General features: G+C 36.3%; 1 protein-coding gene across 3 annotated transcripts in view; it reads right to left on the bottom strand.

Moving 5' to 3' along the window:
• Positions 1–371: 371 nt before the first annotated feature.
• The window catches only part of phf14 (PHD finger protein 14), a 58,545-nt gene continuing 31,396 nt past the window's right edge, over positions 372–27,520 (bottom strand). For 2 of the 3 annotated variants that reach the window (XM_078791895.1, XM_078791896.1), the window contains exons 17-18: positions 11,729–11,846; positions 372–680 (exon numbers count right to left, since the gene is read on the bottom strand). In XM_078791895.1, the coding sequence (XP_078648021.1) occupies positions 609–680; positions 11,729–11,846 (190 nt within the window). In that variant the 3' untranslated portion in view covers positions 372–608. Of the gene's footprint in view, positions 681–11,728; positions 11,847–24,888; positions 25,775–27,520 lie in introns of those variants that run through there. The other variant, XM_078791897.1, reaches the window with a different exon arrangement.

The following is a 27,520-nucleotide window of genomic DNA, read 5'->3' as shown; positions in this document are numbered from 1 at the left end:
TCTCAGTGGCGCCCTTTTTCTATTTAGAAAAATAATAATAATAATAATAACAATAATTTTGCCGCCATTTTGGAAAAAAGGATCAAAGTTTCTTTTTTGCCTACTAATTAATATCACTGATACTCGACAGATGGGCGATGATATATCGGGATCGAAAATCGATTTTTTTTTTTTTTCGATTTTCGCCTAGGCCGTAGGATGTGGGCGGGGCATGGCGACAAACTTTGAGCGTCAGTCAGCCAATTTACCGTACACCATCATCGCCATCTTCACCCTGAAACTACGTAAAAAGGTCACTTCCTGATTTCTTCACAGCATCGCGGAGCGGGTCGAGAGTAAATCCATACGTACGTTATTCCACTTTTTCGTACTCGGAATACGACATTACATTAGCGTGGTTAGAATAGGAAAATACTTCTCACGGGAAAAAAACGCGTGCCGCAATCTACGCCGTGTGTGTCGTTGATGTTAAGAAATCTGAGATACTGCAATCGATACTGCATACACCAGATGTGGTGTGAAAGCTACTGTCCTGGTTCCGTGAATGCAACCTTTGGGAAGCTAGTAAAATGTGCTTTTTTTTTTTTTTTTTTTTTTTTTTGTTATTTTCATTTGGGAATTTCCTTATCTGTTATTTCCTCTTGAACCGATTCCTCGCCGTCCAGTTGCTCCTCCTCTTCCTGGAAACACATGAAGGCGTCATTGAAAATCATTGAAACAAACACATTAGCAACAAAGAGGGGATTGGGGGGGGGTCCTGTTTTATCCTCCAGTGACACATTCTAAGAATACAACTTAACAAAAAAAAAAAAAACAACAAAAAAGAGTCAAAATATTAAAAGAAAAAAGTTGCAATGTAACAAAAAAATATTGTTGAGGCTGGTATACAATAAAAAATGCAGTTAGTATTAGTACAAGAATGTGTGGTACTTCATTCCGTGCTTCAGTACGGACAAAATTTGGGTCACAATTTTTGTTAAATTCAAAATCATACAAAAACTTTGGTGTACGGAAACTACGTTTGACTATATTACAGGTAAATTTGCATACATCGGCATAAAAATATAGTCACTATGTGCTATATATATCACTATATTGACACTTACTATGGTACCCATTATGGCATTGGATGCTCATATCACCTCCTACTTTGGTACGTGGCAAAAAAATAAATAAAAATAAAATAAAAAACAAATTAAAAAAAATTAAACTATATTAGGAAAGCAGGAAGTGAACAAATGTAACAGTTATTGATGTAAAAAAGGCATTGTTTTATTATTATTATGGTATTATTATGGTATTACTATGGTACCCATTATGTCACTGTATGGTCATATCACCTTGTACTTCGGTACGTGACAAAAATAAAAAAATTAAAAAAAAAAAATAAAAATTTTAACTTAATTTTTTAGGATAAAAATAAAAAACAAAAAAAATTTTAAAAAAAAACAGTTCAAATGAAATTAAACCATTACCATTACCAATTAACATAGCATGTTTTTGGAATGTGGGAGGAAACCGGAGTACAAATAAAAATAAAAATAGTAGTAAAAATAAAAAATTAATTACATTAATTACATTAATTTAAAAAAATAAAAATTTAAAACAAAAACAAAAAAACAACTAAACTATATTAGGAAAGCAGGAAGTGAACAAATGTAACAGTTACTGACTGTAAAAGTACCAGATGGAGGGGTAGGATTTAATAAGCTTTGCTTCTTCCTACTCCTTTTGGACATGTGGAACTGTGAACTGATTATGGGATGCATTCAATTGTAATCTGATGCATGTTCAAATGAAATTAAACCATTACCATTACCAATTAACATAGCATGTTTTTGGAATGTGGGAGGAAACCGGAGTACAAATTAAAATAAATAAAAATAAAAATAGTAGTAAAAATAAAATTAAATAAAATTAAATAAAATTAAATAAAATTAAATAAAATTAAATAAAATGATGCATGTTTAAATGAAATTAAACCATTACCAAAATTTTTATATCAATCAACATCGGTTTCAGATTTCTTCCCCATCCTGAATACCAAAAAAACCCCCCACATATGTGTTCATTCCACCACAGCAGATATGTCATATTACATATATCGGTATCGGACATTAATATCGGCATATTGGACATCCCGAATGAGACCAAAAAGTATCCTAACAGGAAGCCTGGAAATAAATCCCAGGCTTATTTAGTCTGAAGCCGCAGCTCCCCTTGAAATGTGTGCAGCGGCGTAAATGAAGGTTGGGAATAATGCAAAGGACGTAGCATACATCATCTTTACTAACAGGATCCTTGAACGAGGGCTCGGCTGGATACGCAAGGGAAAAAAAAAAACATCCTCTACTTTCCTGATACTTTCCAACACTGTCCCTTATGGTGGCGATAAATCTATATAATATGGAGTGACACCTCCTGAACTTTGTCCTCGCATACAGAAGTGCTATCCACCAAATCTCTCTGACAAGTCTGCCAATTTTCCAATTACCTGCGCTGCCATTTGTTATCAGAGGGCCAGGCAGCTCTTAAATGGGAAACAGGAAGAAGGGAAGAGCCAGTGAATGCAAACTATGTCATAAAGCCAGAGATGTGCTACCCCATGCCCCCCCCCCCCCCTTGTTCAGCTCACTGATTTAGTGTCTGTCCCTGGGGACTGGGGGGGGGGGGGCGCCAGACCTGGTGGACTATCGAGCCTTCACAGGTTTTGGCGCCGCAACATGATCAGTCTGCGTTGTCCTGCTGTCTGTGCGGCATGGAAACAACATCTATTCTAATCTTTAAAAACGAATTTCGATCAGATGGCAAATTTGTTCACTTCCTGCTTTCCTAATATAATTTAAGTTGGGTTTTTTTTCGTTTTTTTGTTTTAATTTTGTTTTTGTTTTTTGTTTTATTTATTAATTTAATTTAATTTAATTTTTAATTTAATTTTTATTAAATTTTATTACATTTTATTAAATTTTATTACATTTTATTAAATTTTATTTTTATTTTTACTACTATTTTTATTTTTATTTATTTTAATTTGTACCCCGGTTTCCTCCCACATTCCAAAAACATGCTATGTTAATTGGTAATGGTAATGGTTGAATTTCATTTGAACATGCATCAGATTACAATTGAATGCATCCCATAATCAGTTCCCAGTTCCACATGTCCAAAAGGAGTAGGAAGAAGCAAAGCTTATTAAATCCTACCCCTCCATCTGGTACTTTTACAATCAGTAACTGTTACATTTGTTCACTTCCTGCTTTCCTAATATAGTTTAAGTTGTTTTTTTTTGTTTAATTTTAAATTATTATTTTTTTAATTTTCACAATTTTAATTTTTTTTTAAAATTTTAAGATTCTTAAAATTATTTAATTTTTTTATTATTTAATTTTTAAAAAATTATTTTATTTTTTTTAATTTGTACTCCGGTTTCCTCCCACATTCCAAAAACATGCTAGGTTAATTGGTAATGGTAATGGTTTAATTTCATTTGAACATGCATCAGATTACAATTGAATGCATCCCATAATCAGTTCACAGTTCCACATGTCCGAAAGGAGTAGGAAGAAGCAAAGCTTATTAAATCCTACCCCTCCATCTGGTACTTTTACAATCAGTAACTGTTACATTTGTTCACTTCCTGCTTTCCTAATATAGTTTAAGTTGTTTTGTTTGTTTTTTTTATTAATTTTTTTTTTTAAATGTTAAAATCGTATTTTTACTACTATTTTTATGTATTTGTATTTTTATTTGTACTCCGGTTTCCTCACACTTTCTAAAAACATGCTATGTTAATTGGTAATGGTAATGGTTTAATATCATTTGAACATGCATCAGATTACAATTGAGTGCATCCCATAATCAGTCACTGTTACATTTGTTCACTTCCTGCTTTCCTAATATAATTTAAGTTTTTTTTAAACTTTATTTTATAATTTTTTTATTTTTCAATTAATTTAGATACGCTCTCTGTGCTTCTCTGTTTACGGTGTTAGCACTGTCTCCCAGGAAGTGTTTCTTCGGTGTAAGGGAAAAGCTACATTTGTTTACAATTCCAAACAAGGAAAACGTCAGAACGTCAAGCAGAAGTGGTTGGAGTTGCTGATTCCCTACCAGTAAAACGGGATTTCACAGTACACTGTATTAGAAATAAGTCATTATTCATCTGTTTTTTAGGGATGCATATTGTCATCTGAATAAGGTATCGGTGTTCAGAGTTTATGCGAGTGTGATTCCCAAAAAGGCTGTATCCACAGTTTTCTGCGAGAGGCTTATTAGACATAAGCTAGGACCAAAGAAATGGACCCCGAGAGGCAGCGGGGGACACCAACAGTAATCACAGACTCCTGTTTGCTCCACAAATTGGCTCCTGAGAGGCGAATGGTTGTCTGAAGCGCCTAGTTAAAGTGATTGAAGGGACTCCCGCCCATTGATTTTCCCTTCATCGTCAGCGTTGCGCCCGGCCGCACTTGACCATGTTCCGCAGTCCCAGCGTGCTCGTTTAAGCTGCCCTGGCCGGCCGTTAAATCACATTAAACTGTGTTTAAACTTGGTCTAAAAGACAACCATCATTGATGAGGTCATCATGCTTAAAAGGAGCACTGTTGGGATTATCGATCAAAAATCCCTCATGGCATTGAAACGTAGATAACGGAATTCCAAACATAATTCCATGTTAGACACTAACGTAGAAAGACTGTTAAGGTAAAGGTAAGGTAAGGTAAGGTAAGGTAAAGGTAAAGGTAAACATTCATTCATTTTCTTATCCTCACGAGGGTCGCGGGGGGTGCAAAACTATGATTATTGTCATTTGTGTTGTCTGGAACAGATTGGAACAGATGTTTTGGTTAAGAGTCTGTTCTCTGGAACAGATGTTTTGGTTAAGAGTCTGTTCTCTGGAACAGATGTTTTGGTTAAGAGTCTGTTCTGGTTTGAGTCTGACCTTCTGGAACAGATGTTTTGGTTAAGAGTCTGTTCTGGTTTGAGTTGGACCTTCTGGAACAGATGTTTTGGTAAGAGTCTGTTCTGGTTTGAGTTGGACTTTCTGGAACAGATGTTTTGGTTAAAAGTCTGTTCTGGTTTGAGTCTGACCTTCTGGAACAGATGATTTGGTTGAGTCGGACCTTCTGGAACAGATGTTTTGGTTAAGAGTCTGTTCTCTGGAACAGATGTTTTGGTTAAGAGTCTGTTCTCTGGAACAGATGTTTTGGTTAAGAGTCTGTTCTGGTTTGAGTCGGACCTTCTGGAACAGATGTTTTGGTTAAGGGTCGGTTATGGTTTGAGTCGGACCTTGTGGAACAGATGTTTTGGTCAAGAGTCTGTTATGGTTTGAGTCGGACCTTGTGGAACAGATATTTTGGTTAAGAGTCTGTTCTGGTTTGAGTCGGACCTTCTGGAACAGATGTTTTGGTTAAGAGTCTGTTCTGGTTTGAGTTGGACTTTCTGGAACAGATGTTTTGGTTAAGAGTCTGTTCTGGTTTGAGTTGGACCTTCTGGAACAGATGTTTTGGTTAAGAGTCTGTTCTGGTTTGAGTCGGACCTTCTGGAACAGATGATTTAGTTGAGTCGGACCTTCTAGAACAGATGTTTTGGTTAAGAGTCTGTTCTGGTTTGAGTCTGACCTTCTGGAACAGGTGTTTTGGTTAAGAGTCTGTTCTGGTTTGAGTCTGACCTTCTGGAACAGATGTTTTGGTTAAGAGTCTGTTCTGGTTTGAGTCAGACCTTCTGGAACAGATGTTTTGGTTAAGAGTCTGTTCTGGTTTGAGTCGGACCTTCTGGAACAGATGATTTGGTTGAGTCGGACCTTCTGGAACAGATGTTTTGGTTAAGAGTCTGTTCTGGTTTGAGTCAGACCTTCTGGAACTGATGTTTTGGTTAAGAGTCTGTTCTGGTTTGAGTCGGACCTTCTGGAACAGATGTTTATTATTATGTTCATTACTAGTATTACTAATTCAAAGTGTTTTTTTGTCACACTCCCCCTTCTTTTTTTGCATATTGTAACTCTACGTAAAACCTAATTAAGATCTAAATGTGCAAAAGGTCAATTCTAGCTATTTTTCAACTGGTCTTAAGATTTTGATCAGGTTTGTACCCGATTAACATAACAAGCCAACGACTTCACCGAGCTCCCGATCTCATTTCACATCACTTTATCAACAGAATCAGTCTATAGCGCTGTCAACGCGTCATATTCACAAGTTAGTTTCGGAATCTACCGCCATGTTAGCACTGTGCTCTAAAACTAACATACAAAATAAACAAATGTGCCTTGAGTTTGAAGTTTAGCAGTAAAGTACCCAACTCCGAGTGTTTACTCAGTAGAAGAGAGCCTATGGCTGTGAAGGACGGATGTTGTTTTTTTCCCCAGGACCGGCATTCCAACAGCAATCCTTTTCATGATAACAAGCAGCGCATCCCACACAAGTTCACAGACGAACACTTTAAACATTGCCTGAACGACATTAAGAGCTTTTGGCGAATTCAAACCTTTTATCCACGTCTTGTGGTGGTGGTGGTGGTGGTGGTGTGATTCACCATGGCGCCCAGCCTGCCAGGCAGTGCAGCAAGAGTGTAAATAAAGCCTTAAAACAAGCGCACCCTTGGCACTGGAACAGCCGCAAATTAAAGGCCACCCGTATATTCCGGCAAGATTGTCACTTTATTACTGAAATCAATTCAGCAGGGGCCCCCGGGGGCGACGTAGAGGGGATGTAGACTTGGACAGAGCAAGGTTTATCTTAGCGACGCAGGCACAGAGAGAAACACTGTCTCTGTAATGAACTCGAGCACTTCCGATTAAAGCTTTTATTACCGCGTATGCACGCTAACAAACTCCTCCACAGTATGCAAAGTAACCGCTTCTTGTGTACCAGCAAAGGCAGTACAACGCCTTAACAATACGAGAAAGAGGCGCAGATTATCATCAAAAGTCTATTTTGTTATCAATCACGACCTGGTAGACAATTCAATTTACTGTGACCTTTTTTGCAAAAGAGAAATACCAACGGCTGCAAAAAAAGAGACTCATCGTCTCTGACACGTGTACAGTGTAGTAAAGTCGTTATACTTCAGTACTGCAGTATGCGTTCTTTGATATGGAACCATTCGGTTTTTCAGTTTTCCAAATTGGTATATACACCGAGTTATCACAGTGTCGATATTTGCTCCCACAGACCTATTTGTGTCGTATTCAAGAGGCACGAAGGGGAACATGGTTGATGCAGTTTTAAGACGAGAAATTGACCACACGGTGACTATGATTCAGTTTTCGTCCAAAATTTCTGCTAAAATTTGGTTTTCACACAGTCTCGGTTATCGTACTGTACATAAAGTTGCGTGAAATTGACACTGTTTTTTGGATCCAGGGGTTTACATTTAATTTGGATCCAAACTTTTTAGACGTTCTAACCCAAGAAAAGTCTGAGGGGTTAATGAAAGAGACACCTAGAGACCTATTCTACATAAAAGACATCCTTATAAAAGACTATATACAGTAAAGTCTCGTTATATCGATATTCTCGGGAGTCGGAAAAAATACCAATATAACCGGACTATCCATATATCCGATCCTGCGCCGAACTGCATTAAAAGTGGGCGGATCTTTGATATGGCATGTAATTTTCTCCTTGAGTTCATGGATTGCGTATCTAGCATGCTTTTGTACTACAATAAATGTACTACAGTAAATAAAAATAAACTTACGCTGTAGTGATTACCGGTTACCGGGACATAATTCACCCCGGAACTATCGATAGGGAAGGTGTTGCCACCCGGAGGGGTAGGCGCGAGGGACGGGTGTTTTCCAATGTGTGTGCTGCACTCTGGTGGTGGAAGTGTGAAAAATAAAGTTGACTGGAAGCAGCCGTTCGCCGTGTTCTTTTTTGGTATTGAAATCCTTAAGCAAAGATTGATTTAAGCTGCTTTTGTATCGATATAAGCAGACCAAATTGGCTGGCGGGAGATGAAAAGGGCATCGTAGTAACCGGATTATCATAATAACCGAGTATCGTACTAACGGAGCTAATTATATCATAAAAGACTAGAAATTTGCCGGGAAATGAAAATAGTATCGTAATAAGTAGTAATTCATTTTAACCGATATCGATATAACGAGACTTTACTGTATATAAGAACACTTATATGCTAGGACTATGTTTAAAATTAAAATTAAAATTAAAATTAAAATTAAAATTAAAATTAAAATTAAAATTAAAATTAAAATTAAAATTAAAATTAAAATTAAAATTAAAATTAAAATTAAAATTGGATAAAAAAATAAATTAATTAAAATAAAATTAAATTAGTCAAATGAAATAAAACCATTACCATTACAATATATTACGTATGTTGTTATCTGGCACTATATAAGAAATGCAATTATATTAATTACCTGCTGGTAAAACACTGGAAGTGGTGCGGTAGCAATTAAAGAGCAACATATAAAAATAAAAATAAAAATAAAAATAAAAATAAAAATAAAAATAAAAATAAAAATAAAAATAAAAATAAAAATAAAAATAAAAATAAAAATAAAAATAAAAATAAAAATAAAAATAAAAATAAAAATAAAAATAAAAATAAAAATAAAAATAAAAATAAAAATAAAAAAATTACAAATTAAAATTTTTAAAAAACAAAAAAAATTATGTTAGGAATGCAGGAAGTGAACAAATGTAATAGTTACTGATTGTAAAAGTACCAGATGGAGGGGTAGGATTTAATAAGCTTTGCTTCTTCCTACTCCTTTTGGACACGTGGAACTGTGAACTGATTATGGGATGCACTTAATTGTAATCTGATGCATGTTCAAATGAAATAAAACCATGACCATTATAATATATTACATATGTTGTTATCTGGCACTATATAGAAATGCAATTAAATGACCTGCTGGTAAAACAGTGGAATTGGTGCTTTAGCAATAAAATATCAACATGTTATACATCATCATATTGTGTAAGATCATCCATGCCGATTATTGCACGGCTCTTCCCCCCTGATGCCAGTCATCCTTCTTCCCAGATAAGAGAGGTTGGGGCGCTGTGACAAATGGCTTCCTATACAATTATTTGCAAGCGACTGTCAGGTAGAGCGTTTCACTGGCTGCTATCTTGGCCGGCAGCCGCATCTCTTTCCCAATGATCAGGCAATATTGTGCACTTAATGTGTGGCATTTAAGAATCAGTCTCCCCTTCGCAGGTAAAGGTGGCATATGGCTTGCCATTTAAGACGGATAATAAAAGTTTTTCTTAAATACAGCTCTCGTCTCAGAGTGCTTTTTAGACACCCTTAGCGGAGTCCATTATCTCCCTCCGCTCGCTATTATGGAGACACTCGGAACACACATTGTGTCTCGGAAAGGTCTTTTACATCACGTGTTCTCAAAAATGTCAACTTCTCAACACGAGCGTTGATGTCTTCCTTACCGTGTACATGTACACAAACAACTTGTAGAGTACTGAGTTGTTGAAGTAGGCTTAGTTGCTAAGATTTACTGCGACTACTCCTTGGCTTTTTATCATTTTGGTGAAGTTCAATGAGTTTTATTTCAAAATTGTCCCAAAACAGTTCCTAGGAAAGAATCCTACCATAATACTACGTACTTTTATAAAGGGAAGAATGGGGTCATGGTGCGGTGAAAACCTACACCCCAGTTTTACCTCGTACAACATAGTCCCTTGTTTATCACTGTTAATCAATAAGTGAATTTCCCCAAAGTAGGATTTATAAATGGAATATTTTTGTAGTTCAAGCACTGGTTTACTATATTCTAAGTACAGGTTTTAACATCCAGACATGAAATGACACTCATTTATTACCCATAAGAATGAAACACTTATATGCTAGGACTACGTTTAAAAGCCTAAATAGCATTTCAGTATGTGGAATCAAACTATGGAATGGATTGGGTAAGGACCGATGAGTTTGTATTTTAATTTTAATTTTAATTTTAATTTTAATTTTAATTTTAATTTTAATTTTAATTTTAATTTTAATTTTAATTTTAATTTTAATTTTAATTTATTATGAGCAAAAAGATGGAATTTTATGAGAATAATGTCATAATAGAAAAATAGAAAAATATTTTAATTTTATTTTTATTAATTTTATTTTATTTTTTACGTTGTAATTTCATGAGAAAAATACAAACAAAATTAAGTTGTCATTTAAAAAAAAAATTACAAGAAGAAGATTTGCAAAAAGATACTTGAATTATTTGGAAAAATAAAAAATAAAATAAAAAAAACATTTTTTTTTAACCATATTAGGAAAGCAGGAAGTGAACAAATGTAACAGTTACTGATAGTAAAAGTACCAGATGGAGGGGTAGGATTAAATAAGCTTTGCTTCTTCCTACAGACCAAGACAACGTCTTTGAATATTTGTATTTTAGTATATTTAGCCATTTTATCAATAGAAATGCTTAATTTTAGTAAATAAATTAGTAAAATCTGCATATTTTTGATGAACAATAAACCGTAGTTATTTTTAAAAAAACAGAACAGAGTGAACACAGCATTGCTGGATTACTATCTGTGCCGCATCAATTATCTTTTTTTCCATTTCTTGCAAGTCAAACTATAAAATGTACTTTTTGGACATATTTTTGGGTGTCTGGAACGATATTAGGTGCCTTGGATTTCAATGTTTCGAAATTCGTTTGACCTTTTGGAACTAATTAATGACAAAAACCCAGGTTCCACTGTAAGGCTAAATGAGAAAAGTTCCAGAAAATGTATCTTTTTCTCAAAAAGTCAATTTTTGTTGGGAACAGATATTTTCCTGAAACTTATGTATGTTCGACTGTTGATTACGAAAGAACACAAAAATGTAGAAACAAGATGAGAATCAAATTCATTCATTTCACGTATTCATTTTCTACCGCTTATCATTACAAGGGTCTCAGGGGTGCTGGAGCCTATCCCAGCTGTCCGTACGGTGGCCAGCCAATCACAGGGCACATATTTTGGACATATTTTTGGGTGTCTGGAACAGTATTAGGTGCCTTGGATTTCAATGTTTCGAAATTCGTTTGACCTTTTGGAACTAATTAATGACAAAAACCCAGGTTCCACTGTAAGGCTAAATGAGAAAAGTTCCAGAAAATGTATCTTTTTCTCAAAAAGTCAATTTTTGTTGGGAACAGATATTTTCCTGAAACTTATGTATGTTCGACTGCTGATTACGAAAGAACACAAAAATGTAGAAACAAGATGAGAATCAAATTCATTCATTTCACGTATTCATTTTCTACCGCTTATCCTCACGAAGGTCGCGGGGGTGCTGGAGCCTATCCCAGCTGTCCGTACGGTGGTCAGCCAATCACAGGGCACATATTTTTGTGTGTCCGGAACAGTATTAGTTGCCTTGGATTTCAATGTTTGAAATTCGTTTGACCTTTTGGAACTAATTAATGACAAAAACCCAGGTTCCACCGAAAAAAAGAGAAATGTAGAAGTACAAGTTGTCTTTACTGTTAAAAAGGTCATATGAAGGTCATATGATGTTATACGCCAGTTTCAACCTGGAACCTGGACTCGCTTGATGGTCAAAGACGTGGTAGAAACTGACTTAGTCTGAACCCAATTAACAGTGATAAACGAGGGATTACTCGATGACAGGGGGGCCAAGGAATCTGAGTCCTGAGAGCTACACATCCCGTATGAAAGACCGGGAGCAGGTCCAAGTCTCGACAAAGAAGAATGCTACGTATTGTTCTACTGCCACGCACCTTGGAAGAGGAGCTGTCACATTCCTGGCAGATCCATCCGTATCCCGTCTGTTTGGGAGATTTCTTCAGCGGAGGGTCGAGGCAACCCAAGTGGTAGCAAAGCTGACACTCGTCACACCTGAGACACACACACAGAGAAAATGCCAGTGTTTTCAATCATGGCCGCAGTGATGATGGATGATGACAAGAGTGGCAGCTGTCAGTCATATATGACAATGTGCCTGCCGTGAATCGTTGACTCGTCGGCCTGACAGAGGCTCACCGACCGATGCTTTGTCCGGTTTGGATATTTGAATAAATTAATTTAGAAAATAATGTTTATTATGCTTAAAGGCGGCACGGCGGTCTAGTGGTTAGCGCGCAGACCTCACAGCTAGGAGACCAGGGTTCAATTCCCACCCTCGGCCATCTCTGTGTGGAGTTTGCATGTTCTCCCCGTGCATGCGTGGGTTTTCTTCGGGTACTCCGGTTTCCTCCCACATTCCAAAAACATGCTAGGTTAATTAGCCACTCCAAATTGTCCATAGGTATGAATGTGAGTGTGAATGGTTGTTTGTCTATATGTGCCCTGTGATTGGCTGGCCACCAGTCCAGGGTGTACCCCGCCTCTCGTCCGAAGACAGCTGGGATAGGCTCCAGCACCCCCCGCGACCCTCGTGAGGAAAAGCGGTAGAAAATGAATGAATGAATGAATGAATGAATGAATATTATGCTTAAATGCTTCCAGACAAAACAGTGATAAGTGAATTTCAGCAAAGTAGGATTCAATATTAAGTCATTCAAGATCCCTATTTTGGGGTGGCACAGCGGTCGTGTGGTTTAGCGCGCAGACCTCACAGCTAGGAGACCAGGGTTCGATTCCATTTGTTTTGTTTTTTAAATTTTTAAAATTTTTATCTTAAAAAAAAAAAATTATTTAAATATTAATTAAAATTTTACTGAAATACGAGGTGAATTGACCATCCACCCGGGTACTCTGGTTTCCTCCCACATTCCAAAAACATGCTAGCTTAATTAGCAACTCTAAATTGTCCATAGGTATGAATGTGAGTGTGAATGGTTGTTTGTCTATATGTGCCCTGTGATTGGCTGGCTACCAGTCAGACAGCTGGGATAGGCTCCAGCACCCCCGTGACCTTCGTGAGGAAAAAGCGGTACAAAATGAATGAATGAATGAATAATTAACCTAGCATGTTTTTGGGGAGAACATGCAAACTCCACAATGGGAATCGAACCCACGTCTTTCTGATCTCCTAACTGTGTGGCCTACATGCTAATCATTCAGCATGTTTGGGGCATGTTTGTGTATTTTGTTTATACACCTTTTGAGTTTTAAGTTGCAGTGTGATGAATCGAGTGCTGTTAGCAAAGTCACATTCACATTCATACCTATGGACAATTTGGAGTGGCTAATTAACCTAGCATGTTTTTGGAATGTGGGAGGAAACCTGAGTATCTCCACACAGAGATAGCCGAGGGTGGGATTGAACTCGGGTTTCCTAGCTGCGAGGCCTATGCGTTAACCACTAATTCATATTTGCTAGAACAAAGATAGAACAAAATATTCTGTGTGCCTTGAAAAAGAAGTCAAAATTGTGTAAAATGACCAGAATTTTAAAAAACAGAGTGAGTTATTAAAGAAATATTTTCGTAGTTACAGTTTTTAAGACCTCATAGATATGTGGAAGTGGTCCAAATCTGTTTAATTATCAGGTGTGGTAGACTCCATACAAGACTATATATGAACAATAATGAATAAAGTTAGCTAAGAATCTTTTTAAAAATAGGAAACAAAAACAAGCTATTGTCAAACTTAATTGGCACAAATACAAATTAGCATCTAGCTCCATAAACTGTCAAATTAACATGAATATGCAAATGATTGTGTCATTTTTTTTATCACACAATTCTCACACACAAAAGAATCGTCAATCTTGTGTTTGGGTGGAGAAGACATAACCGCCTAAGAAACTCGAGGACTAGAAATTGCCCTCCGGCCACCCCGGGGGAACGCATGACAAATGAGCAATATGTGCGTGTTCCACTAATGAACACTCTCCCACGGTTGCCCACAGACCGCCGATTGATTTCACTTGAATCTCCGACTCAGGGAAAAATGAAAGAGAAATGATTCAAGTTAGATGCTTGAGGATACCCGCCAATCATAACAAGGCATCCCTCCATGGAGCACACGTATGCGTTCTGTTTGCCTTTATGAATCAACGCACATTATGTCATCACTTTTTTTATGTCATCACTTTTTCACGATAAAATTGTATTGTGAATGTTGGTGTTTGCAGTATTGCCACAGCAAATTGCGGGACAATGGTGTAGTGTTTTTTTTTTCTAGTGAGGGCCACATAGTACAAAATGAAATAATTTCATTATTTTTCCTCTTAATATTAAGAGGTTAGTCTTGAAAAATTGTGAAATTTTTCTCAACTTTTTTTCTCTGAATATTTTGACTTTATTTTTGTTCTTGTAATGCGACTTTTTCTGCACACTATTTTTAAAAATAGTAATAATAGTAATAATAAATAGAAAAGTAGTATAAATAATAATAAAAATAGTAATAATAACAACCTCCTTTTTGTTTGTTTTTTTCCTCATGAAATTACAACCTAAAAAATTAAATAAAATAATAACATTTTTATATATTTTTCATAATATTATGACATTATTCTCATAAAATTCCATCTTTTTGCTCGTAATATTTTGACTTTACTCTTGTAAAATAACAATGATTTTTCCAAATAATTCAAGTATCTTCTTGCAAATCTTCTTCTTGAAATTAAAATTAATAAAAATTAAATTAAAATATTTCTCTTCATAATATTACAACATTATTCTCATAAAATTCCATCTTTTTGCTTGTAATATTTTGACTTTATTCTTGTAAAATAACGCAATTTTTTCCAAATAATTAAAGTATCTTCTTGCAAATCTTCTTCTTGTAATAGTGTAATTTTTTTATGCACACTATTTTTTTTAATGACAACTTAATTTTGTTTGGTTTTTTTTCCTCATGAAATTACAACCTAAAAACGATAACAATAAAATTTAAATATTTTTCTTCATAATATTACAACATTATTCTCATAAAATTTCATCTTTTTGCTCATAATATTTTGACTTTATTCTTGTAAAATAATGAAAAAAATGTCTTTTTCTTCTTTTTTTGCACACTATTTTTTCAAAAACGACAACTTAATTTTGTTTGTTTTTTTCCCTCATGAAATTATAACCTAAAAACAATAACAATAAAATGTAAATATTTTTCTTCATAATATTACAACATTATTCTCACTCGACCTCCGTGCAGCCCCATTTTGGGAATGGTAATGGTACAATCAGTAACTGTTACATTTGTTCACTTCCTGCTTTCCTAATATAGTTAAAAAAAATTTGAAAAAAAATTGAATTGGCTCATCGTTGTGCATTGTTTGATTTCCTTAATCAATCCATCCCATAGTGTGATTCCACATACTGAAATGCTAAGGTAATTGATTATTTTTAGCCTTGTGTTTTTTTTATTTTTTTATTTTTATCCTAATATAATTTAAGTTTTTTTTTCACTTCCTGCTTTCTTAATATAATTTAAGTTTTTTTTGTTTTTTAAAATTTAATCCTAATATAATTTAAAAAATAATAAATTAATAATTAATAATAATTAAAAATAAATATCTTCTTTTTTAATTTTAATTTTTGTCGCGTACCGAAGTACTCGGTGATATGAGCATCCAATGCCATAATGGGTACCATAGTAAGTGTCAATATAGTGATATATATAGCACATCATGACTGGTTCAAGACTCTTCATCCTTGTATTTAAGCAAACATCAACTGCTTGTATCGGAACAAATTGAGAAAAAAATAAGTCAGATGGGATGGACATCTTTATAACACCTTATAACGCCTTTTGGAGTTTGTGTTTTTTGTGTTTTGTTTGGCAACACGGCTTCATTCACCTGCTAGTGCCAACCTCTATCTGCTCCAAACACTGCCCTTCCACACCGAGGCACGGCAAGGTCCTTGATGCTATCTAAGCAATTTGGCTTGCTTTAATCATTGGGAAAATTGAGTACCCCCCCCCACACACACACGTCCCTTGTATACTGGAAGCAGACCAAATCCAATCACTCATAAGAGCGGTTATTGATTGATGTAATCTTATTAGAGTTAAGGTGGTTGAGGGGACATGATTGACTGCCTTTGTCAGCTACATGTGTTGCTCTTGGCTGATGATTCGTGTCTACTTTCATCTGCTATTTAATCTCTCCGTGAAGTTCTCACACCCCCCCCCCCCTGCACCCCCCCACCCCGGAATCACCAGGGAGGTATATCCACTCAGCTGGAGGTTTATTGACTCGCATCCAGCGCTTAAAAAAAATGCTGTCACATTGCTGACCCCGTGTCTGCTCCACCTAGCGTACAGTCAATCCTTCGTTTTTTTTAAATACACATTTCGTTTTTTTGTACAATACTCTATGTCTATATATCCTATTTTCCGGACTTTAAGGCATTTTTGGCCTTGTGCGACTTATACTCCAGTGTGACTTATGTATGTTTTTTTTCTACCTAATTATGCATTTTTGGCCTTGTGCTATTATGCTCCAGTGTGACTTATGTATGTTTTTTTAACCTAATTATGCATTTTTGGTCTTGTGCGACTTATACTCCGGTGCGACTTATGTATGTTTTTTTTCCTACCTAATTATGCATTTTTGGCCTTGTGCTATTATGCTCCAGTGTGACTTATGTATGTTTTTTTAACCTAATTATGCATTTTTGGTCTTGTGCGACTTATACTCCGGTGCGACTTATGTATGTTTTTTTGTACCTAATTATGCATTTTTGGCCTTATGCTACTTATACTCCAGTGTGACTTATGTATGTTTTTTTTGTACCTAATTATGCATTTTTGGCCTTATGCTACTTATACTCCAGTGTGACTTATGTATGTTTTTTTCCTACCCAATTATGCATTTTTGGCCTTGTGCTACTTATACTCCAGTGTGACTTATGTATGTTTTTTTTTACCTAATTATGCATTTTTGGCCTTGTGCGACTTATACTCCAGTGTGACTTATGTATGTTTTTTTTTTTACCTAATTATGCATTTTTGGCCTTGTGCGACTTATACTCCATTGTGACTTATGTATGTTTTTTTCTGCCTAATTATGCATTTTTGGCCTTGTGCTACTTATACTCCAGTGTGACTTATGTATGTTTTTTTTTAACCTAATTATGCATTTTTGGTCTTGTGCGACTTATACTCCAGTGTGACTTATGTATGTTATTTTTCTATCTAATTATGCATTTTTGGCATTGTACTACTTACACTCCAGTGCGACTTTTTTTTTTTACCTAATTATGCATTTTTGGCCTTGTGTTACTTATATTCCAGTGCGACTTATGTATGTTTTTTATCTAATTATGCATTTTTGGCCTTGTGCGACTTATGTATGTTTTTTTCCTACCCAATTATGCATTTTTGGCCTTGTGCTACTTATATACTCCAGTGTGACTTATGTATGTTTTTTTTTAAACCTAATTATGCATTTTTGGCCTTGTGCTACTTATATACTCCAGTGTGACTTATGTATGTTTTTTTTGTACCTAATTATGCATTTTTTGGCCTTGTGCTACTTATACTCCAGTGTGACTTATGTATGTTTTTTTTGTACCTAATTATGCATTTTTGGCCTTGTGCTACTTATATACTCCAGTGTGACTTATGTATGTTTTTTTTGTACCTAATTATGCATTTTTTGGCCTTGTGCTACTTATACTCCAGTGTGACTTATGTATGTTTTTTTTGTACCTAATTATGCATTTTTGGCCTTGTGCTACTTATATACTCCAGTGTGACTTATGTATGGGTTTTTTTTTTTTACATAATTATGCATTTTTTACCTTGTGCGACTTATACTCCAGTGTGACTTATGTATGTTTTTTTTCTACCTAATTATGCATTTTTGGCCTTGTACTACTGTTGTAGTACTGTTGTACTACTTGTTCCTTTTTTTTTTTTTTTAAACTTCCTGTTTCTGTTCAACACTACTTGCGGTGGCTAGTGACCAGTGGAAAATAGTACATATCACCATTATGTCTTTCAATGTGTCTTCTGAATGCCTTACATTTGTATATATGAATATATATAAGGTACCCCCCCCCCGCCTTAATAAACAAAGTGCAGCGGTCTGTGAGGTCTCCAATCCGCTGCTTTGCTCATGAATCCATGTATTGACAGTGGGACTGGTGGTCTAAAAAAAAACCCTCTATCCTCTCCTTCAGCCCCGGTTTCTAAACCCAAAAGGCTGAAACAAGGCAGTGGATTTATCACAAGTGGGCAATGCAATTACCTGGGGAGTGCCCGCATGACAGAAATCAATATGACACAAAGCGCTCAGCCGCTCATTGGCGTCGGTGACAAAGTGCACTGGTGTCTTTTCATTGTGAGAAGATCCTATTGAAGTTTGCAAAGCAGCTACTTTTTTGATTTAGTGTGGAATCGCGGGGCCTGCAAAGGAGCCATTGTTTTACAAGGGAAGGATGGAATGAATGGACTTTTCAAGCCACACCTAAAGAGAAAGAAGCCCAGTCAGAATCTTTATGAGCTCGTCTGAATAAAATTCATTCATTGCTGCCACAGGAAGAACTCAACAAGTGAAGGTGGGAGTACTCCAATGCTGTGCTTGCCATCTAGGTTATAAAGCCATTTCTAATCCGTTGAGGACTCCAGCAAACCACATAGAGAGACACTATCCACAAACGGTTTTGAACCTGAACGACGATTCATCCAGGAGGTCACAAAAGACCCCACAACGACATCCAAAACACTGCAGGCCTCATTTGCCTCAGGTCAGCGTTCCTGACTTCATCATAAGAAAGACACTGAGTAAAAACGGCGTGCATGGCAGAGTTCCAAGACCAAAACCACTTCTGACTAATTGAAATTTTGCCAGAAAACATCTTGATGATCCCCAAGACTTTTGGGGAAAATATTCTGTGTTCTGACGAGACAAAATTGTAACTTTTTGGAAGGTGTTTGTCCCATTACATCTGGTGTAAAAAAAACATCATAGCAACAGTAAAATATGGTGGTGGTAGTGTGATGGTCTGGGGATTTTTTTTTTGATGATTCAGGACCTGGAAGACTTGCTAGTGATAAAAAGAAACATGAATTCTGCTGTCTACCAAAAACATCCCACAACATCATAGCAACAGTAAAATATGGTGGTGGTAGTGTGATGGTCTGGGGCTGTTTTTCTGATTCAGGACCTGGAAGACTTGCTGTGATAAATGGAACCATGAATTCTGCTGTCTACCAAAAATATCCCACAACATCATAGTAACAGTAAAATATGGTGGTGGTAGTGTGACGGTCTGGGGAATTTTTTTTTGATGATTCAGGACCTGGAAGACTTGCTAGTGATAAAAAGAAACATGAATTCTGCTGTCTACCAAAAACATCACACAACATCATAGCAACAGTAAAATATGGCGGTGGTAGTGTGATGGTCTGGGCTTGTTTTGCTGATTCAGGATGTGGTAAACTTGCTAGTGATACATGGAACCATGAATTCTGCTGTCTACCAAAAATATCCCACAACATCATAGCAACAGTAAAATATGGTGGTGGTAGTGTGACGGTCTGAGGCTGTTTTTTCTGATTGCTGTGATAAATGGAACCATGAATTCTGTTGTCTACCAAAAATATCCCACAACACCATAACAAAATTAAAATATGGCGGTGGTAGTGTGACGGTCTGGGTCTGTTTTTTTATGATTCAGGACCTGGAAGACTTGCTAGTGATGAATGGAACCATGAATTCTGTTGTCTACCAAAAATATCCCACAACACCATAACAAAATTAAAATATGGCGGTGGTAGTGTGATGGTCTGGGTCTGTTTTTTTATGATTCAGGACCTGGAAGACTTGCTAGTGATAAATGGAACCATGAATTCTGCTTTCTACCAAAAATATCCCACAACACCATAACAAAATTAAAATATGGCGGTGGTAGTGTGACGGTCTGGGTATGTTTTACTGATTCAGGACCTGGAAGACTTGCTAGTGATAAATAGAACCATGAATTCTGCTGTCTACCAAAAATATCCCACAACACCATAAAAAAATTAAAATATGGCGGTGGTAGTGTGACGGTCTGGGGATTTTTTTTTTTTGATGATTCAGAATCTGGAAGACTTGCTAGTGATAAAAAGAAACATGAATTCTGCTGTCTACCAAAAATATCCCACAACATCATAGCAACAGTAAAATATGGCGGTGGTAGTGTGACGGTCTGGGGCTGTTTTTTCTAATTGCTGTGATAAATTGAACCATGAATTGTGCCATGAGAACTAAAAGAGTCGAGACAGAAGTTCATACCAATAGTCAATAGCTCAGAATGCACAAAGTTCACCAGCAATATTGATGATAATTCATAAGCATGAGCATAAATCATACCGCAATGCTGCAGACTTGCAATACGTATAGAACGCCCCCCCCCCCCGATGCTGTTGGCGTGACCTTCTAGATCTGAAAAGATGTGTACTTTACACGCTGATGGCGATCACGGATAAGACCACCCGGCAGATGGTTCTAAGATGCACGGTCTCTCGGGGCAACAGCTTGTCTCAGCCGCTAGACACCCCCCCTCCCCCCCAGCCCCCCTACACCCCCCCCAACAATGCCACTTCCCAGGTGATAAATCACAGATGACAGAGGGCATTACACGCACAAACGGACCGCCGCCGCTGCACCTTAAGAGCTATTAATTAGCTGGCTGACACTCATTTATCACCGCACCAATAAGATGAAAAAAAGTCAGGAGTTTATTAAAGGTCCGCTTCATTTTCCACAGCTAGAAGCCGACACACACACACACACACACACACACACACACACACACACACTGTGTGACATTCTTACTTGAAACCCTACCGTACAAATACAGTAATGAGTACACAAGAAATACTGCCATATCCATTTATACAACCAAATCAATTGTATACGTGCACAAATTATACTATTATTATGCTCATTTTTCGGCCCTTTTTTATTAAGTAGTGAACTCAGCAGCTACACCACCAAAGAAAGCTTTCTAGCTCTTCCAGAATCTGCACCTATTCAGCTGTATGTCTGTGTATTTCTTGCTTGCATTTTTGCTTGCTTCCTGGCTTCTTTGAAAATAATTAAAAATAATTAAATAATATAAAATAATACAATGATATAATAATAATAATATTATATGATATAATAATAAAAATTTAAAATAATTAAATAATATAACATTATACAATGATATAATAATAATAATATAATAATAAAAATTTAATAATTAAATAATATAAAATAATACAATGCTATAATATAATAATAATAATAATAATAATAATAATAATAATAATAATAATAATAATAATAATAATAATAATAATAATAATAATAATAATAATAATAATAATAATAATAATAATCAGGACATCAGGAAGTAAAAATGAAAAGACTGAATGTGTTCTCCTGGCTTCTTAATAATAATATTATATAATATAATAATAAAAATTAAAAATAATGAAATAATATAAAATAATACAATGATATAATAATAATATAATGTAAAAAATTAAAAATAATGAAATAATATAAAATAATACAATGATATAATAATAATATAATAAAAAAATAAAAAAAATAAAAAAATTAAATAATATAATACAATGATATAATAATAATATAATAAAAAAAATAAAAAAAATTAAATAATATAAAAGAATACAATGATATAATAATAATCATAATCATAATCAGGAAGTAAAAATGAAAAGACTGAATGTGTTCTCCTGGCTTCTATTAAAATAATTAAAAATAATGAAATAATATAAAATAATACAATGATATAATAATATAATAAAAAAATAAAAAAAATTAAATAATATAAAATAATACAATGATATAATAATAATAATCATCATAATCAGGAAGTAAAAATGAAAAGACTGAATGTGTTCTCCTGGCTTCTATTAAAATAATTAAAAATAATTAAATAATATAAAATAATACAATGATATAATAATAATTTAATACAATATAATAATAATTAAAATAATTAAATATAAAATAATAAAATGATATAATAATAATAATAATATAATATAAAATAATAATTATATTAAAATAATGTATGCAGTGTAGCTGGGTTCATTGATATGGCCATGCATGAAAACCCAATCCTGCAAGAACAACGACAAAGCGTTGTTCATGGTTCAACAAACTGCTGAGATCCAATATTCCATCTCCAAAGACCAATAGAGTTCGTTGTTGGCAACACAGTGAAGACCAAAGGTCTCGCCCCCCCCCACAAAAAAAAAAAAAGCTTCCATCCCAGGGCCGACATAGGTCACGTGGTGACATTCCGGGTCACAATTTGACACGTGTCATGAGACCCCCCCCCCGGCAGAGCAAAAGCAGCTGTTTTGACAGCCCTGACTTAGAACCACAAGGGACGTGGAAGCGAGACAAAGGAAGTCAAATGTCAACTTGTGGACATCGCCACGGACGAGAGGAAGACGGGTTAATGCTGTAAGACATCCACGTTTGTCTAAAAGTGCAATAAATACTCAATCCCTATACACAGAATAATGGAATAAACTAAATATGTCATAGCACAATAATATCTTTATGATTGTGACTGACACGGTTCCGATGGTGAAGCAAGGTATTATTTTCATACCTGATCACAGTGGGATTCAAACATGCGGAGCTGATACCCACAAAAGAAACGATGAAAAACACACAGGCAGTGTCCACTCATCCAATATGCACATGCTAAAAATGATACCCAATACCGTCCAGCTAGCATTGTGACACCCCCAGAACGTTCTGCGTCTATGAAAAAAAAAAAAACACAAAGGTTTCACACAAGGGTGTCCAAAGTGCGTCCCGGGGACCATTTGTGGTCCGCGGGTGTTGACTTTTGGCACATTCTAAAATTTTTACTTAAAAACAAAAAATTTTTACAAGAATAAAGTCAAAATATTAAGACAAAAGACTTTTAAAGTCAGAATTTTATAAGGTTTATGCTGTACATATTTCATATTTGATGTCATCTTATTATTTATTATTATACGGGAGCCAGGCAACGACATTTTGTTGGCAATTTCACTGCTATGTTACTGTGCAATGACAATAAAGAAAGTCTATCTATCTATCTATAATTAATTTTAATTAATATGAAATTATGAAGAACCATAAACTATTTTTTTTTCTACATAAAATTAAAATATAGCCAAAAACAGGAATGACAAACACAACGACTAAAGTTGACGTTTTTGAAAAATTAGGTTGCTTTTTTTTTTTTTACAAATTATTTTGTGAATAAATTCATAACCACGTACAAAACCATAATGTTTAAAAGTTTTATTGCTTGAATATAGGTCTGAGTAAATAATTATGTAAAAAGGTAAAAAAAAAAAAACTATATTATTAAAAATTAAATAAACTATATATATATATAACTAAAATTATTTCTTGTCATAATATATAGTATATTATGACAAAAAATAATTTTAGTTGGATGGATTTGAAATGTTAAACAAAAAAATGTAATCGTAATATTATGAGAAACAATCAAAATTAAATTATATTGTTACATTACATTATGTATATTATATATGATATATTATACACATTATATGGATTTATATTCCTACTGTATATACCCTCGCGTCCCTAATGAGGATAAGCGGCATAGAAAATGTGACACCACTAACACACTTTATTTGTATGTGACTTATAGACTTAAATATAATAATATTTTCCTAATATGACTTCATGGAAATATTAGGAAAATTAACAAAACTAAACTACAAACATGAACGTCCACTTAGCCAAATGATTTCACTTCCGATCCGATCCCAATACCTGAATTTGGATATCCACCTATACGGATACCGGAGGTCTATTTACGTTAATATTAACATTATTGTAGCGTCGCTATAAGGATGAGGAGGAGCTGATCGATCAACAATCGCTTTATTGAACAAAAACTGTCACCAAAGAATACGAGCAAACGTACAGTAGCTGTGTCCACACATGACGTCCTACTGTTTTGCGTGGCCCTGAATGCGTCAGACGGAGTGCTTGGGCGAGTTAGGAAGACGGCTGAAGCGCATGTGTGGTGACAAGATGGCTGATATCCTTTTAGCGACGTTTGCCGACAAACAAGCACAGATGTGGCTCATGGATGGTGGTATCGCGATATCGGTGGTATCGGAAATGTCCCATATGTCCCATATGTCAATGACAGGGATTGGCCCCTTCCCAAGTGCATAATAACTAAATAGGAAGGAAGGTAGGTAAGGAAGGAAGGAAGGAAGGAAGGAAGGAAGGAAGGTAGGTAGGTAGTAAGTAAGTAAGTAAGGAAAGGAAGGAAGGTAGGTAAGGAAGGTAGGTAAGGAAGGAAGGAAGAAAGGTAGGTCAGAAGTAAGGAAGAAAGGAAGGTAGGTAAGGTAGAAAGGAAGGTAGGTAAGGTAGGTAGGAAGTAAGTAAGTAAGTAAGGAAGGAAGAAAGGTAGGTAAGGTCTGTAAGGTAGGAAGGAAGGTAAGGTAGGAAGTAAGGAAGTAAGGTAAGGTAGGTAAGGTAGGTAGGAAGGTAAGGTAGGAAGGAAGGTAGGTAGGAAGGTAAGGTAGGAAGGAAGGTAGGTAGGAAGGCAGGAAGGAAGGTATGTAAGAAGTAAGGAAGTAAGTAAGGAAGGTAAGTAAGTAAGGAAGGTAAGTAAGGAAGGAAGGTAGGTAAGGAAGGAAGAAAGGTAGGTCAGAAGTAAGGAAGAAAGGAAGGAAGGTAGGTAAGGTCGGTAAGGTAGGAAGGAAGGTAAGGTAGGAAGGAATGTAAGGGGGGAAGGAAGGAAGGTAAGGTAGGAAGGCAGGAAGGAAGGTAGGTAAGAAGTAAGGAAGTAAGTAAGGTAGGTAAGGAAGGAAGGAAGAAAGCTAGGTCGGAAGTAAGGAAGAAAGGAAGGAAGGTAGGTAAGGTAGAAAGGAAGGTAGGTAAGGTAGGTAGGAAGTAAGTAAGTAAGGAAGGAAGGAAGAAAGGTAGGTAAGGTCGGTAAGGTAGGAAGGAAGGTAAGGTAGGTAGGAAGTAAGGAAGTAAGGTAAGGTAGGTAAGAAGGAAGGTAGGAAGGAAGGAAGGTAGGTAGGAAGGCAGGTAAGAAGTAAGGAAGGTAAGTAAGTAAGTAAGTAAGTAAGAAAGGTAGGTAAGGTAGGAAGGAAGGTAGGTAGGTAAGGTAGGTAAGGTAGGTAAGGTAGGAAGGAAGGTAAGGTAGGTAAGGTAGGAAGGAAGGTAGGCAAGGTAGGTAGGAAGGAAGATAAGGAAGGAAGGAAGGAAGGCAGGAAGTACAAGTGTGTGATGACAAGATGGCTGATATCCTTTTAGCGACGTTTGTCGACAAACAAGCACAGACGTGGCTCCTGGATGGTGGTATCGCGATATCGGTGGTATTGTCGGTATTGCGGTATCGGAAATGTCCCATATGTGAATGACAGGAATTGGCCCGTTCCCAAGTGCATAATAAGTAAATAATATAAAACATCATGAAGAAGGTTCCAATTCACGTGTTGCCCCGAGGCCCCACCCCCAAAGAGAAACATGACATTTGGCTAATCACCACACAAACTAACATCTCATAGACATAGAAAGTATTTACCAGTCCGTCCCAGTCTCAGTAGTTCTACTTAGTGGTATTGACAACATGCAAATCAAGATAAAAAAAACATATCAGAGCCACAATAAAAACCAGGATGGAGTTCCATGTCAACCACGACAAATGTGACACTTCCACAGTTTGGACCGACATCGGCTGTTGGTCCAGTTTTGGATGAGACATGGTTGCTGGGCAGCAGGTGGTGTTCTTCATCCTGACTCAACAGCCGGTCCTCAAATGTCTCAATTTGTGTCTCGCTCGCTCGCTCGCTAAGCCAACGGTCATCGGTCCCCACATCGGTTTTTATGCCAGGTGAGGGTGGCTGCCCCCGGCTCTCACAACCTGTGCAATGCAAAGATAGAAAGAGTCAGGGGCAGCACACCTCAAAGCCCGACCGGTACGCCACTCCACTTCACGCCCACTCGAGAACCGCTAAACATATTTCAGAAGCGTCTACGGGTAAGAGGCATGCCCAGACAAGAACGGTTTCTCTCTTTTGTGGCGCATAACGACAGTCGTTAAAGGTAGAGAATAGTATGGGGGGTGGGGGGGTGGACTCCCCTGGTCCATGGATACGCCCAAAGCAACTGTGGTCGGCTAGATGACGCCCCCCCCCCACTCCACTGTATTTTAACGACTGTCGTTTTGGACCACAACAGTGTGAAACCTAGACCTGTCCTATCTAGTCTTTTAGCCTAAACCCTAAAGTTGGACTGATTAAAGGCCCTGAGAATTCAAGGACCTGGATGGCTGGCAATAGTCACAGTCTGCACTTTTTTTAAACATTATCAGAGTCGTCCACACATGAAATAGCACCCCTATAGTCACCTGTACACTCCTATGACCCGATATAGTAGACATAATAAGAGCAAATAAGACATACAGATGAAAAATATATAATATAGAGCATTGGGAAGAGTTCCTGGTTGTGGTTCCGTTCTAACGTGTCCATGAATGTGTACAATACTAGCTTTGTCTCATCAATGTAATATTACTGACACCTAGTGACGGGTAAAGAATACAACGTATCAAAAACATATCTGAACGTGTCATCTGAATGACTTACATTTGTTTGTATGCTTAAAAATGCTTAATTTGGGACAAAATACATAACTCAGAATGTTTTAACTCATTCAATGCCAGCCATTTTTAAAAATGTTTTGTTCGGGATTATAAAAATGTATAAATATGTCTTTGGTACTGAATGAGGTAAGGTAAGGTAAGGAAGAAGGAAAGGAAGGAAGGAAGGAAGAAATAAAGAAAGGTAAGAAAGGTAGGAAAGGTAAGCAAATTAGGTAGAAAGTAAGTAAGGAAGGTTAGTAGGTAAGGAAGGTAAGTCAGGAAGGAAGGAAAGGAAGCAAGGTAAGGAAGGAAGGAAGGGAACAAAGGAAGGTAGGAAGGTAAGTAAGGAAGGAAGAAAGATAGGTAAGGTAAGTAAGTTAGGTCGGAAGTAAGGAAGGTAAGTAAGGAAGGAAGGTAGGTAAGAAAGGAAGGAAAGGAAGGAAGGTAGAAAAGGAAGGAAGGTAGGAAAGGAAGGAAGGTAGAAAAGGAAGGAAGGTAGGAAAGGAAGGAAGGTAGGTAAGGAAGGAAGGTAGGAAAGGAAGGAAGAAAAGGAAGGAAGGTAGGTAAGGAATGAAGGAAAGGAAGGTAGGTAAGGAAGGTAGGTAAGGAAGGAAGAAAAGGAAGGAAGGAAGGAAGGAAGGAAGGAAGGAAGGAAGGAAGGAAGGAAGGAAAGGAAGGTAGGTAAGTAAGGAAGGAAGAAAGATAGGTAAGGTAAGTAAGTTAGGTCGAAAGTAAGGAAGGTAAGTAAGGAAGGAAGGAAGGAAGGAAGGAAGGTAAGGAAGGAAGGAAAGGAAGGAAGGGAAGATAGGTAAGGAAGGAAGAAAAGGAAGGAAGGAAAGGGGGGAAGGAAAGTAGGTAAGGAAGGAAGATAGGCAAGGAAGGAAGGTAGGCAAAGAAGGAAGGTAGGTAGATAGGAAGTAAGGTATGAAAGGAAAAGAAAGGAAGGAAAGGAAGAAAGGAAAGGAAGAAAGGAAAGGAAGAAAGGAAAGGAAGGAAAGAAGGAAGGAAAGGAAGTATGGATGGATG

Source organism: Doryrhamphus excisus, linkage group LG7 (assembly GCF_037039965.1).
Source record: "Doryrhamphus excisus strain RoL-2023G ecotype Guam linkage group LG7, RoL_Dexc_Guam_v1.1, whole genome shotgun sequence".
Lineage (NCBI taxonomy): Eukaryota > Metazoa > Chordata > Actinopteri > Syngnathiformes > Syngnathidae > Doryrhamphus > Doryrhamphus excisus.
The sequence above is the reverse complement of the archived record's forward strand: the minus strand, read 5'-3'. Positions and strand labels throughout refer to the sequence as shown.